Source organism: Styela clava, chromosome 13 (assembly GCF_964204865.1).
Source record: "Styela clava chromosome 13, kaStyClav1.hap1.2, whole genome shotgun sequence".
Taxonomy (NCBI): domain Eukaryota; kingdom Metazoa; phylum Chordata; class Ascidiacea; order Stolidobranchia; family Styelidae; genus Styela; species Styela clava.
In genome coordinates this window covers 17,226,265-17,240,058 of record NC_135262.1, presented here as the reverse complement: position 1 = coordinate 17,240,058, position 13,794 = coordinate 17,226,265, and the positions used below count along the sequence as shown (strand labels likewise).

The window sequence follows — 13,794 nt, the reverse complement described above, 5'->3', positions numbered from 1 at the left end:
TTGATATTACATATACCGGTAATGATATAATTTTTGTAGAATCTATTTAGTATAGAAAAAGTTGACCCATCGCATTTCACGAATGTCACGGCATGTTCTATCTCCTAAGTAATAATTGTGACTTCGAAAATTTGGGTAGTCTCACACAGTGTGTGTACCTGGTTAAAGTTAGGCCATAATTTTATTTCGATTTTCCTTATTTTGGTTCTATTACGAGTTCGGGGACTGTTTGTGTTAGCTAAGTGAATATATCCCCTGCCCATAGGCTTCAGTCCCTTAACACAACTTGATGTAAAGTAGGCAAACAAAATTAGTTACCTCCATATTGGTGCACATACTTCTGTGGCGCCAAAATTTCAGTATTATATTTATTTACTATATTCAGACACTCATGTCTGTGGATGGAGAAGAACAAAGAGCATTACCCGAGGAACTCATTCATGCCACAAAACCAATTACCAGTGCCACAGCAAAAGCTGTCGCGGCAGGAAAATCATGTAAACAAGAAGATATGGTTGTGGCAGCAAATATGGGACGCAAAGCTGTTGTTGATATGATCTATAAATGCAGGGTAATTTTTTTTATTTTTAGTATATTTTTTCCCTGTTGGTGTTTTGTATACTCTAAACCAGGTGTAAATACTGCGGCCTGCGGGACAAATGCGGCCCCCAAGGAAAAAATTGTGCGGCTCGTGGAGAAGTGCCAATTTTGAATAGTGTGCTGCGAAACAAGTTTTTAGTTTAGTTAATCTAGTATGTGTGAGCAATTCCAATCTCTATGCGTCGCAAAGCCTATAGATTGCACACCCCTCATTTACAATTTAGCTTAGGAGGGAATAAACAGGGATCTGATCACAAAATTAATGCTTGCGACACCAAAAAAGTGGGTTCTTGTTTTAAATTCAAAATTGTGATAGGCAAATTGAAACGCTTCAATATATTAGTATTAAAATTTCAGCTCTAATATTTGAATTTTTCACGCTCAAATGTTTTGGTATATGAGAAATATGAGAAGTAATTAGACAAGTTTCAAAAAAGGGTTCCATGGAATCAGATATCTAAATTGCTATTCATTCTGGAAAATCACTATTTTTGCAGTGAAATTATTTTGTATCACAGTTTCATTGAAAAATAGGTACCTTCGAGGCAATAGGTAACTTTAGAATATTTTAAATTAAACTTTAAATTTTAATAATTGTATTTGCTTAAGGCAACTGCAGCTAATACAGAAAACGGAGAACAGTTATCATCTACACTTCAACTGGGTCGCGGTGTGGCGGAATCTTACGGCAAACTTTTGTCAAATGTTCTGGCCATTTCCCAACAACCAAATAACCAGGAATTGAAGCAAAACCTTGGAGCTTATTCAAAAAATGTTGCCATTTCTGTCAGCAATCTCGTAAGATTCTCCGAATCCATGAAAGGTAATTTGTTTTTTTGTTTCTTCAGTATTACTGTCACACAAGTTCTCACGAACTGGTAGTGGAATGTAATCTGCGACACATCATATTGGAACACAATTGATCAATTCGGAGGCCATATTTAAAAATAGTTATAACTTCTCCCTATTTTACTATGATCTAACAAATGTATATAGATGCGCATATTAACGCTATTAATTCACTTTCGGCACATTGGAAGAGACAGTTTATATATGTAGTTCTGGGAGTACATTTGAATTTTGAAATTTGCCATACACGACAGAATAAATGTTAACATTCCCTGTCCTAGTGCAATATTCTATCGGAGATAAAACTATCAAAATTACCATTTTAATTTTTAAAATACTATTGGTTGATGAACTAAATCAATTATATACCGTAGTTTATCCAGCCAATGATGCTTCCCCATTCTTATTCCTAATTAACATCGAATAGCATTGCATTAATTTCTTCATGATTGTGAATTACTCAGTCAAAAATCAATTTCAACCTTAACTTATTATTAATTATGTGATTGTTTTTATGTTAGGGCCAGACTGGGTCGATCCTAATGATCCAAACGTTATCGCTGAACAAGAACTTCTTGCTGCTGCAGCATCTATTGAAGCAGCTGCAAAGAAACTCGCTTTGTTGCGACCAAGAAAGAAGCCAAAGGTATTGAAAAATTTGAAATTTTTTTCAAATTGTTCTCAAACTACTCTATTCATCATCATAACAAGTTGTAAGACAATCCTTATTATCACACCACAATTGAACAAACTTTTTACAATTCGCACATACACTAAACGAATTTTGTGATTCTAATCTTTTGAAATATGCTATTTTACATTTTTTTGTTCATTTTGAGGGCGGGAGAATTTGGTAAGGGCACTCATTCGATGACGATCTAGGTCCACTCGTCTAGTACATTTTAGGTTCTGGTATGGAAATAGTTCACCAGTTCATTTGAGTCTTCAAGTTCGTTTTTTAACTCTAATCTTTCTATTTTTAGCAAGCAGACGAAAGTCTTAACTTTGAAGAACAAATTCTGGAAGCTGCAAAATCTATTGCAACTGCTACTACTGCACTGGTCAAAGCGGCCTCTGCTGCACAGAAGGAACTTGTGCTTCAAGGAAAGGTATGAAATTTTTTTTTTGAAAATAAATACTATGACATATTTGTTCTATGGAAATAATGGGTTTTGGCAAATAGATAGAAGAATGTACATATTTATCCTGGGAGGGAAGAAAGCCAATAAGATGCCCTAATCATATGGTGAATCATGGCCTCTTGTCTGGTTACCAGTCCAAGTCAGGTATGGGATTAGTCAGCCAGTTATTTGTTTTTAGGTGCAGGGACTTTGATGGTGGAGGAAGCCGTAACTGACCAGCGGTTATGTGAACCACCCTGCGGTGATAAGGAGTCCAGTAATCTTCTCGCACATAATTAATCCTGCATGGGATCCAAACCTGAGCCGAGCTAAATGTTCATATATTAATGATATTCCTTTTTTGAATATTGTAATTTTAAAATTTGACCTACTGCCGAAGTTGTCAAAGAGTGTTATGTTATATATTATAATTAATACTGTACAAGGAACAAAATTTTTTTAAGAATCTGTACAGTTGGCAGAAAACAGCAATGCACTCGTAACAAGTTCTGAATAGCTTTGTCTACTTAAAGGAATTCAGATTGATATTCATGGATTTCCAATTATTTAACAATAACTTTCAATTTTTCCAGGTTGGTTCAGTTCCAGAAATGCGTCACGATGACGGTCAATGGTCCTCAGGTTTAATTTCAGCCGCACAAACTGTTGCCCAAGCGACAGGTAATTTGTGTGAAGCTGCTAACCAAGCTGTACAAGGAGAAGCAAGTGAAGAAAAACTTGTCAGCTCTGCGAAACAAGTCGCTGCATCAACTGCTCAACTTTTGGTCGCTTGTAAAGTAAAAGCTGACCCGAACAGTGAAAACATGAAACGATTACAGGTAAAATTTTGTTATAATCAGGATACAAATAGTTTTTCCAGGTTACAACAGTGATGATATTTTTCATATAGGATTTTGATTCTGATACCTATTATGAACTAGAAAAAAAAAAACGTTTTTTAGGTACAATGATTTTATCTCCGAATATTTCATTAAAGTACATATTGCAATAAGAATAAACAACAAACAATAACCATAAAATATAATCAGAAGGAGATGGGCAAAACTTCAAGATCAACAAAGTCGACAGACCCCTAATACATATTGGTAACCAAGTAGTGTTCACTATTAGATATCGGAGGATGACATTTCCCAATACCTTTCTTGCTCAGGATTGGAAAATTTTTTGTTTGGGACGTTACTAGAATATTATGTGATTTGCTGAGTTGGTTAAATTTGAAGTTCATTTGAACTTACTTTATGACATACAGAATTTTAAAAATTGAATTTCAAAATTACGATTTCTATGAATTTAAAATACCTTGATGTAAATCGCAGATGGCTGGAACTAGTGTAAACCGCGCAACTGAAATGCTTGTGCAAGCGGCTAAAGATGCCGTTGATAATGTCGAAGAAGAAGATTCACTTCCATGGAATAACGGCGGTTCTTCTAGTACCGTCATGCAAATGCGAGCAGAAATGGAATTTCAGGCAGAAATTCTTAAAAAGGAGAAAGAGTTGGAAGCCGCTCGGCAAAGACTCTTTCGTATTCGCAACAAAAATTATGAGAAGAACGTCAAAAAATAATCAACCTACTCAAAGAATTCCCGTTTCTATAACCATTCCTATATCTCTTTTGTCATTTATTCTTTTTGCTTGAAAGCGATGGCCACCTTCTGATTATTTTTCCATCTCTTTTGTTTCTATTTTCCTGGCATCTTCCTGAGCTTTGAAGATTGCTATCATCGTTTTGGTTCCTTTTTTTCTCTTTGTTGAACGAATAATGGAGAATTTTTTGTTGGAATGTTTTCCTGCTTCTTTTGTTTTTGCGGAGATTCTTCAACACTTGGAAAGGATGGATGCAATTTTTATTTTTTGTTAGCTATGACGATTCCATCATACATTTTTAGCAGAATTACTTAAATACTTGATTCTACCAAGCATGTACGAAAGATGGACATGGTTAGCTGTACATAAATTATCTTATTTTATTCTTTTTTTGTTATTTTTATTTTTATTTACAGCAGTGCATGGGAGTCACCAGGAGCAAAAGTTTTTTTAATTAGCATCATTTTATTTGTTTGTTACTGCTTAAAGAGGTCCAGATAATAACAGATCAAAAAAATCGTGAAATTTGGCTTTCTTGTATAAAAAAAAATTACTGCATTCAGTTATTATTTTCATCATAATTGTCTAATTTCGATAGCCATACACCAATCATTTACTTTTGCATGTCATGGCTTAGTTATTTTTATTATTTTTATTTTTGTTTTTCATTTTCTTCCTATTCCCGAACATCGACCATTTCTGCGTCTTCTCATGGAACTTCTAGATTGCCGGCAATGCTGTAAAACACGCATCAGAAGACTTGGTGAACGCGGCACGGGAAGCGTCATCATTTGAAGAAACCGTAAATTCAGAAGTCGTCATCGATTCGCGAAGGGTCGGCGGAATTGCACAAGAAATGATGGCTCAAGAAGAGATTTTGAGAAAGGAGAGAGAACTAAACGCTGCGAGAGAAAAACTCGCCCAAATTAGGAGAATGCGTTACAAAGATCAATCTGATTCTGACTAACCAAAATCGAAAAAAACTACAAGGTTGCAAGACTAACAACAGTATCTCAAACACGAGAGAAATGCGCCAGCTTCCCATGTAGTGCATTTGTAAATGAAATCTCAATACATACACCGACAAGAAATCATGTCGGCGCGCTCACTCAGTGTTGAATATAAAATTGTAAATGAGAAAAACCCGATTTTGTGTATTATTGTATAAATTTTGTACATAGGCATGTGCAATGAGCCCACAAAATATGTTTTTTTTAATTTTGAACTTGAAAATACGTGATATAATTTTTTGATTCAATGTGCTGCTCGAAATAACAATATTAAAATTTCAAATTATCATTTATCGGGATTATTTCTTAATTGCAAGAAATGCGTTGTTTTGCAAATTGTGTGATGAAAAATATTAATGAAACATTCACATGCCTGCCCCAAATTTAGTGCATTTTCTAAAATATTTTTCAAACGTTTTCTATTTTTGTTTGTCTTGAAACCAAACAGTCCTATTACAAGTGAATATCTATTGGAAAATTTTTTCATATCAAAAATTATTCTTGCAAATTTGGTCCGTAGATAAAACCGACTTTGCCAGTTTCTTTCATCTATGGTTCATCTTCGATCGTGTATAAATCGAATAATTTTTGATATGGTTGATAATCATTGTAAAGCGAATACTAATTTTGATTGTTTTTCTCAATATTAACCATGAAATGAATTAAAACTAATTAAATGTATGATACAATGATCATTATGATAACCTTTTTGTGTAGCCTTTTTTTCAAACTTTCGCTATTTTTTCTGCCTTATAAAATTAAATTGTCGTTGTTTACATGTTGAAAAAGACGTGGAAACGAGTGTTTACGTGTTTACGAAATTTCGCGCAAAAATTAGTATTATCTGGATATCGAAATTCTTATTATTTTTTGTATTTTTTAACAATTTTTCAATCCATGTTTGTGCTGCTCCAAAAATAAGTTGTTCCATCTTTTATATTCGCAAAACCAAAAAAGCCTGGTGAAATGGGTCAGTTGTATCAATATCAACTATGACATTGAAGTTGTTCCTGTGTCTTTATGTAATTTTGACTCAGAATTTTGAGTTTTTTTCCGATTGTACCACTTCATGTTCTCTTTTATTTGCAAACCCCTAGATGCACAATATTGGCTGTCATGCGTGGCCGCATAAAACTGGTAGATATTCTCTTAGACCACAGTATTGGGCTGTAAAAGTGATCCATTCGTCGCAAGTGCGCGGAATGATTGTTAAACATTTCGACACGCCGTTTTTAAGCTAATGTGTATTGCCTATCTATGACCGTATATTAAATATCTATTCTCTATATATATATTTGGCCAGGGAAATTAAAATGACATAAACAGAAGAATGCGTTTGGTTTTATCTTCCAAGAACAGCGACAGCAAATAGGATAGCAAAAATTCTGGTGTATATTAAACTATGTCACTATAGTTAGTGATGTAACATGCGACCATTTTCAGTGCAGACTTCACTGCGTGTGTTTAATCTCACGCTATCCTAATATTTATAATTCTGCTAGAATAATTCTTCGTTTTAATTAAGCAAAATAAGTTGAAATGATACGGAGCATAACAGCAGAAGACTTATGGAATATATTGACCAAGTTCAAAGAAGAAGGCTAAATAGAGTTAAAACTTGCTTGTTTAGAGGCTGAACATCGTAACAATTATGTTAATAGGGTGCACTAACGTAGCGATTTACTGTGGCGATCTTTCCACTTATTCTAGCGAAAAATTTCTTACATGCTGCTTTCGTCGCTATATTCTATAAATGAAAACTAATTTGAATCCGGTTGATCAAATCCGAAATAAACCTAACACGTTTTACCGATCTATATCTTATAACTTTTGAGCCTTTATATGGTTTTGCTAAAATTTCCGGAAAAAAATGAGGGTTATAGAAATAATTGGGGTGCTCAATGCGGATAGTCTACAAAATGCAATATCATGGCTAATTTGAATGTTGGTTTCGAAGTTAGAGAGATTCCATTGGATCACACTAATGGGCAGGGGTAACTCATCACAACTGACACACTAAATATATTTACGGAGTATATATACCGCAATTTTAATTTATCTGTGTAAAGACATGTTTATGTGTTGCATGCAAATATATTTCGAAGTATATATAGCACAACTTGAATTTCCGGGGTTAAAGTCGTCATGTTTATGTGTTGCATACGTTTTTATTTGCGTATGCTCGTCAGATAAAAATATTTTCTCTCACTCTCATTGATGCAAATGAATGGTTTAAATAAATTCTTCAAGTTATTCGCGCGAGACATTACCTGTTACGTAAACATGATCATAAAGTCAGAGCTTCGTGAAAAACGGCAAACATTTTTCTTCATTTTCTAACTGCTTTCTTATTCGCTTATGCTCATTGACAAAAATATTTGCTTCTACTTTTTTGGAGACAAGGGAATGGTTATAATATATTATCCAATTTATTCGGGCGAGACTAATATGTCTGTTGCGTAGGGCAGGCTATATAGCAACTAATAAGTCAAATCTGAATGAAACATTTTAGACTAATCCGTATAAGACGAATAACTGCTTTTATGACGATATGATAATATTCAGCATACATCGTTAAGATATTACCATTGGACTTGTTGAGAATTAATACAATCTGTAACATTTTATTAACAATACTGAACTAATATCCGACAGCGATACAAAAATGCACGAGTTTCGTTGCTATCGTCGGTTTCTGTTTTTCGTTGATCACGAGCAAAACCCTTTGACTGGCGAAAACAAGACGGAGACAATTTGAGCCTGAGTCGATTCAATGATCATCAGGTGATGGATTGGATTGTTTTAATGAGTTTAATGTGACCTGCCTTAGTCACTTGTAAAAATTGATGACCCGTGGTACATACGGGTTTCTTAACTCTTCTGAAAAATGCGAACATTGCATTCAGCCGAATAAATGTAAAATCTTTTTTCAAAGCGTCAAATCGAATTTGGAATTAATATTTCGTAAATTTAAAATATATATAGTGAAATTATTAACATGTGAAACATGTGGTTGCCGATTGTACGTTCAAGCCACCCTAATTTTTTATTTTATTTAGAGCTTTGTGTGATATAGTTTCATTTATGAGACTGCACGGCGTTAAAATACAGCGTTAACTAAAATGGATTGATCTCGAATGAATGCATATTTTTGTTTTCTGCAAAAACAGAACAATATTTGCTTTACTACCAATGGCTTACTATCATTTTCTAAATTAGACTGTTTTTTATACGGACACAACATAATCCTGATTTTGGAGTGCCCCGGGATATTATTCGTCACAAATACAATACTTGGAAATAGAATATATATGTTATAAAACGCATAGCTTTCCGTGTTTTGCGATTTATTTCAAATTGTCCGTGAACGAACTTGCATCAATAATGGACACCGACCAATCGTCATCTGTACCATACAATAATATGGACAGGGGTGAGTATGCATGTGTATTGTATTATATATATAATATATATATATATTGGTGGGAAATTGAAGTAGGAATTGTGACGGTTATGGGTAAACCTTGCTCATTTGTTTGTAGTGTTTTTGGACCTATGAATCGTTTTGTTAATATTATGTTGTTGTTGGTATTTTTCATCTTATTGTTATGAAAAAATCGATTTTCTTTTCAAGGATCGAACCAATTGCTTTTATGGATCAGTTTGTTGTTGTGAAAAAGTCACTTTTCTTTTTAACTATTGGACCAATCGCTTTCAAATTTCCAGTGGTTAAAGCTTGTTGTTGTTGCTAGAATACAATTACTTTTATTTATTTCAAAAGTATATGCGGGCTCTATAGGATTCGGTATTGTAAATTTGATACTGCAGTACTTCGTTTGACTTTCGTGTCTATATATTTGAGATCAAATCAAGAAATTTTATTAAAAATATAAATGAGAGCGCAAAACTGCATTGTAAAGTTTACTGCCAGTGAAACAATTTTGGATTTCACACAATTGAATTTAAAATATATATACCTTGAAAGATATTTTGCAATACAATCTGCTCAGAATATCTCGCATTTTATCCGCGAGCGAGAAATCACTATCGCAAACAAATTTAGACATCTCACAGGTGATCACCACAGATGTAATTACATGGAAGTCGAGTTCGCATGAAGTGCATCGTGCCTGAAGCAATCTTTTAATTTCATGCTCAAGCATATCCAAGCTGTTCTACCAATTGTATAAAATTTAAAAAGCTTCAATCTAAATTTAAGTATCCGAGTCTCTGTCAGAAATCAAGAGATGGCGATCATCATGGATGCTTCTGGCTGTTGGCGTTTTCGTCATTGTTGTATTCGGGATTATGTTTATCGTGATTTTCGTGCTGATTTCTCAGGTAACTTGAATCGTCATCAATTATGATTCCTAAATATATAATAATTGGCAATTTTGGAATTTCTGGAAATCTTTTTGCACGGTATGAATCGTACGTTAAAATACGGACACTACAGATAGGCCAACACCAAATACTTCAGACCATTACGTCACAAAATAAATACTTAATACACAAATACGAGTATCCCTATTGATTATAATAAATAAACTGACAAATTACCTCTTCCGGTACTTTAGAACAATTGACAGGAAAACAAGTACATACCGCTGAATATATTAGATCAAGGAATTGTACATAATAGAAGCAAGCTCACTTGACGTTGAGTCGTCACGCAATCACTTAAACTTTAAAAATTACAATACCTTGACTGAACTACTCAGAAATATTACATTGGCCACTGTGAGGAATATTGATAAAACACCGTTTGTATTAGAACCAATACTCTACATGTAATCCCATTAAACTACAATCCCTCATTAGACATGGAACCAAAAATAACATTCCCAATAACCTACAATTCCTTCTTAGATATAAAACCGAGAATAGCATTCTCACGCCAAAGCCAAAACAACTCATTGGCATAACAATTGGCATATTGGAAACAATTATAGATATTTTTTGATTGTATGTTGTATTTCACAGTTGAGTCAAAAAACAACCAGCCAGTCACGTAAGTATTATATATATTTGCATGAAATTCTATGTCGAAACAAAACGCTTTTAATCAGCTCATGGAGACTTACCACCACCAAGTATTGATGCCCACCTGCTTAGAAACTTTCGTTCCTCTTGAGATGAACTGTTTAATTTTTTTTTTCACTACGTGGGCCTTCCCAGAGTTTCTTTGGCTTCATTAAAATGATTATTGTAGATTAGCTTCCGAGGCTCCTAAATCTTATCCTGATCTCGTTCACAATTAAAGCAACGCTGTTTTTATAATTCAGAACTATCAGACGATTTGTCACAGATTAATGAATCTACAACGCCATTAGCCCTCCAACTTAGTGGCAACAAAGTGAAATCATCAAATGATGTGAGTATACATTTATAAATATATATTTTAGTTAACACATCACAGTTTCAACGTTGAATAACAATATTAAAGATTTCAATAAAGACGCAGGTTTCGTTACACCAAGGATGGTATTCAGCATCGAATGGGTATTTATACAAAAAAATTAACACAACGCAAGATTACACAGATGCTGTTAAAGCGTGTCAAAAATCTGGCGCAAGACTTGCTGCAACTGGAGTGAGGGATTCCAATATCAGAAAGTAAGTGATGAATTTTAAATCTTCTTCTACAAAACTCATTTGCCTTTTTTCATGAAATTTTACTATAATTTTATTTTCTTTGCGGCTGATTATGTTAATATTTTCAGACAAATCTTTGACGTTTTGTTGGATTCTCCAGAAAAGAATGTTTGGATTGGTCTTGTGTATTTTGATGGCAAATGGGCGTGGTCTGATGGCGTGATCGCTGCTTTCAATGATACAAATTGGGCTCCTGGGGAACCAAACAATTCTGGAAATCACAAATGTGCAGAATTATGGGGATTGAAAAACTGGAGATTAGCAGACGGAAAATGTACAACACCGCACCCTTACCTATGCGAGGTTTTGGAGACCACATGACTTTAGTTAGGAACCTTAGCTGATCGCAAAAACTTGCATTAAAATTGAACTTTATTTTGTACTTTATTGAATTATTACCGTTCGTTGTTACTTAATTTTGTGATTTGATTCCCATATGACATGAATGTATATTGCTAATAAAACTTATTATTAAAGGTGTTTTGTAGATTGTCATAACTTGATTTTCGCTTTTTCTATCTTTCTGTCAGTAAGATGTGTAAGTTGGAAGTGAACAGTAAAAACCTGTTTTGGCACACTGTTCCGTAGTACATAGTCATCTGCACGAGGCAAATATTTTTTAAGATATGACAGTGTATATACATAAGGATCGCGATGTTAAAAAATTGTAGATAGACAATCGATTCCAGATTTTCAGTATATACTTGAAGAAGGCCGAAGTTTAATTTACTCGTACGATTGGGCCAATAATCATTTTTTTTCACGTGAACACTTTTTATGAGATACGGGAATACTTTATTCTGTCACACATGACCGACTATCGTAAAGAGTTTAAGGAACTGGGCATGAGCTATCAAACTTGACGGATCTTTCAACAACCATGATAATCTGTAGTTGTGAATGGCCTTGGGCGACTCGACTAATAAGTTATTTGTGCTATCAATTATGCTTCTGCCTCAAATAGACGAAGTTGCATTTATTTAGACTTTTATTTTGCATTCTTGACAACAATTTTCTAGCGTTTATGGCAGGTAAAAATTAACCGATATTCATAGGCCAAGATTCTGTTTCAAACTCATCTTCAAAATTTGGTTCCTCAGATTCACCATTACCATCATCGTCAGAATCTTCTTCTTCTCCTTCATCCAAGGGATCCATTTGAATGCACTCGTCGGCCAACTATAAAATATATCTAGTTTTCAATTTTTTGCGCAACTAATATTGATTAATTATTAACGTACTATACCGTTAGCTTGTCATTTGGACTATTAGGAATCTTGTTAAAACAGAAAAATACCAAGTGATGGGATCAACCACCACGTGGCGAGCCCAGACTCCCCATCTATATAACTTCAAATAAAATGCTAATCGTATCAAGTCGGATAGAAATGTAATACCCAATGGGGTGAGCTATGCGGAAGAGTAACTAGCCAGACCGGCAGACCAGTTTGAAATGTACATATGTACGGAACTAGTTATATGCAAAGACAAAAAATTGATGAATTTTGAAAAAATTTCTGCCGATGACCAATTGAATTTAAACATTACCACATCAACGATCTCACTGCACTGATAGGTCGTTTCATCATCTTGTACTGTTTTGCAGCAATACGAACTAGACGAACATTCTACATCAGGACACTCAATAAACGGATCGAATCTAAAAAATTGTTCTTGACCGTTGAGAAAAGATATCTGCCATATGTGGTATAAGCATCTTTTGTACAAATCCCCGCCGAAAATACACCCCCGTCAAGGCTCAAAATATAAAAAAAAATTAGCAAGTATCCACTAAGGGTTAAAGTTGGGGATGCAGAATGCGCTGGACATTCAAATCTTCAAATCATTCCCAATCATTATTTAGAAAGTCATTATTTAGTTACCCTGCATTAGTGGCGGGGGCTTTGTACAAAAGATCCTAATATAATATAAAACATATATCCATTGAATGGCATTTAGTCTTTAATTTTAGTCGTTTTTCTGTACAGCAATATTCAGGTAAACACTATTACGTTAGCGGGTCAGACCCACCACCAATGTATCGAATTCATTTTTCAATTATCTCCGTCACTATACAATATAGTAATATTGGGATATATGTTTATATATGAATATTTTTCCAGACGGCAGCGACATATATATCTGGAAACCATGTGGAAACTATAAATTCCCTCAATAAATTCCTTCTACCTCAATCCGATTAATAAAGATAACTTACGCGAACACTTGACCAATGAGAAGAAGAACGAGTAATAAACTCTTCATATTTAGAAACATCTGCATAAAAAGATGATAACAATTTTCTATTTTGAACAGACTAAAAACTAAAGGTATTATATGGAAGCCTGCTACCTCGACGTAAAGCAATCTACAAATATTTCAAGGATTTCGTGATGTTTTTAATAATCGCTTTTAGACGAGGCGGAAAAAGTACCGTATTAATACTGAACCTAATCTAGTTAATACGCATGGTATTTTGTCATAGTTATAAAGCATATCTTGGAATATTTTGTGATATACATATTCATGTACGGGATACATTTATAAATTATATTTACCGGTAATAAAATGTACATTTGGTGAGCGTCGGTCGTGTAGTTTTGCTGAATAGGATCATATTTTAATGTTTTGAAATTAACTAAAAAAACACTAAATTTTAACACATTTTTTTAGAGTGAATAAGTAACATGAGATTATGGTATTCTGGTGACATTTTTGCAAAACCTGTTATTATGGTATTTAGGAAAACGCCCATTGGTAATGATGTTATGTATAAATCACACATTTGTATTGAGAATCTGTTTTTGTAATTAAAATAAGTTGATAAAACATCAAAACTCATTAGCAAACGAGAATATCAAGCAATGGCAGTGAAAAGTTGTATTCATACAACGCCATTTCGTGTAAATTTTTTATGCTTAATAGAAATGATTGAAAATATTATTTGGCTAT

General features: G+C 33.9%; 3 protein-coding genes across 13 annotated transcripts in view; 2 read left to right on the top strand and 1 right to left on the bottom strand.

Moving 5' to 3' along the window:
* Nucleotides 1–6,518, top strand: part of LOC120332624 (talin-2-like) — a 43,840-nt gene extending 37,322 nt beyond the window's left edge. For 5 of the 8 annotated variants that reach the window (XM_039399918.2, XM_078119189.1, XM_039399917.2 and 2 more), the window contains 6 exons: nt 386–571; nt 1,210–1,423; nt 1,971–2,095; nt 2,433–2,558; nt 3,164–3,409; nt 3,908–5,045. In XM_039399918.2, the coding sequence (XP_039255852.2) occupies nt 386–571; nt 1,210–1,423; nt 1,971–2,095; nt 2,433–2,558; nt 3,164–3,409; nt 3,908–4,156 (1,146 nt within the window). In that variant the 3' untranslated portion in view covers nt 4,157–5,045. Of the gene's footprint in view, nt 1–385; nt 572–1,209; nt 1,424–1,970; nt 2,096–2,432; nt 2,559–3,163; nt 3,410–3,907 lie in introns of all 8 variants that reach the window. The other 3 variants (XM_039399919.2, XM_039399916.2, XM_078119188.1) reach the window with 1 other exon arrangement.
* Nucleotides 6,519–8,334: 1,816 nt separating this feature from the next.
* On the top strand, nt 8,335–11,270 carry LOC120332794 (C-type lectin mannose-binding isoform-like). 4 transcript variants are annotated; one of them, XM_078119559.1, is made up of 6 exons: nt 8,335–8,620; nt 9,407–9,528; nt 10,171–10,198; nt 10,473–10,561; nt 10,652–10,803; nt 10,911–11,270. In XM_078119559.1, the coding sequence occupies exons 1-6, from the start codon at nt 8,572–8,574 to the stop codon at nt 11,161–11,163; spliced, it is 693 nt and encodes a 230-aa protein (XP_077975685.1). In that variant the 5' UTR covers nt 8,335–8,571; the 3' UTR covers nt 11,164–11,270. The 4 variants fall into 4 exon arrangements, with proteins under 4 accessions (XP_077975685.1, XP_039256042.2, XP_039256043.2 ...); XM_039400108.2 differs by having other exon boundaries at nt 10,646–10,803; XM_039400109.2 differs by having other exon boundaries at nt 8,337–8,620; nt 10,634–10,803.
* A 578-nt stretch (nt 11,271–11,848) lies between these two features.
* On the bottom strand, nt 11,849–13,195 carry LOC120332673 (uncharacterized). Its single transcript, XM_039399970.2, has 3 exons — nt 13,061–13,195; nt 12,391–12,502; nt 11,849–12,021 (listed from the first exon to the last, which is right to left on the bottom strand). Exons 1-3 carry the CDS (start codon nt 13,123–13,125, stop codon nt 11,881–11,883), a joined length of 318 nt encoding a protein of 105 aa, XP_039255904.2. The 5' UTR covers nt 13,126–13,195; the 3' UTR covers nt 11,849–11,880.
* Nucleotides 13,196–13,794: the final 599 nt, after the last annotated feature.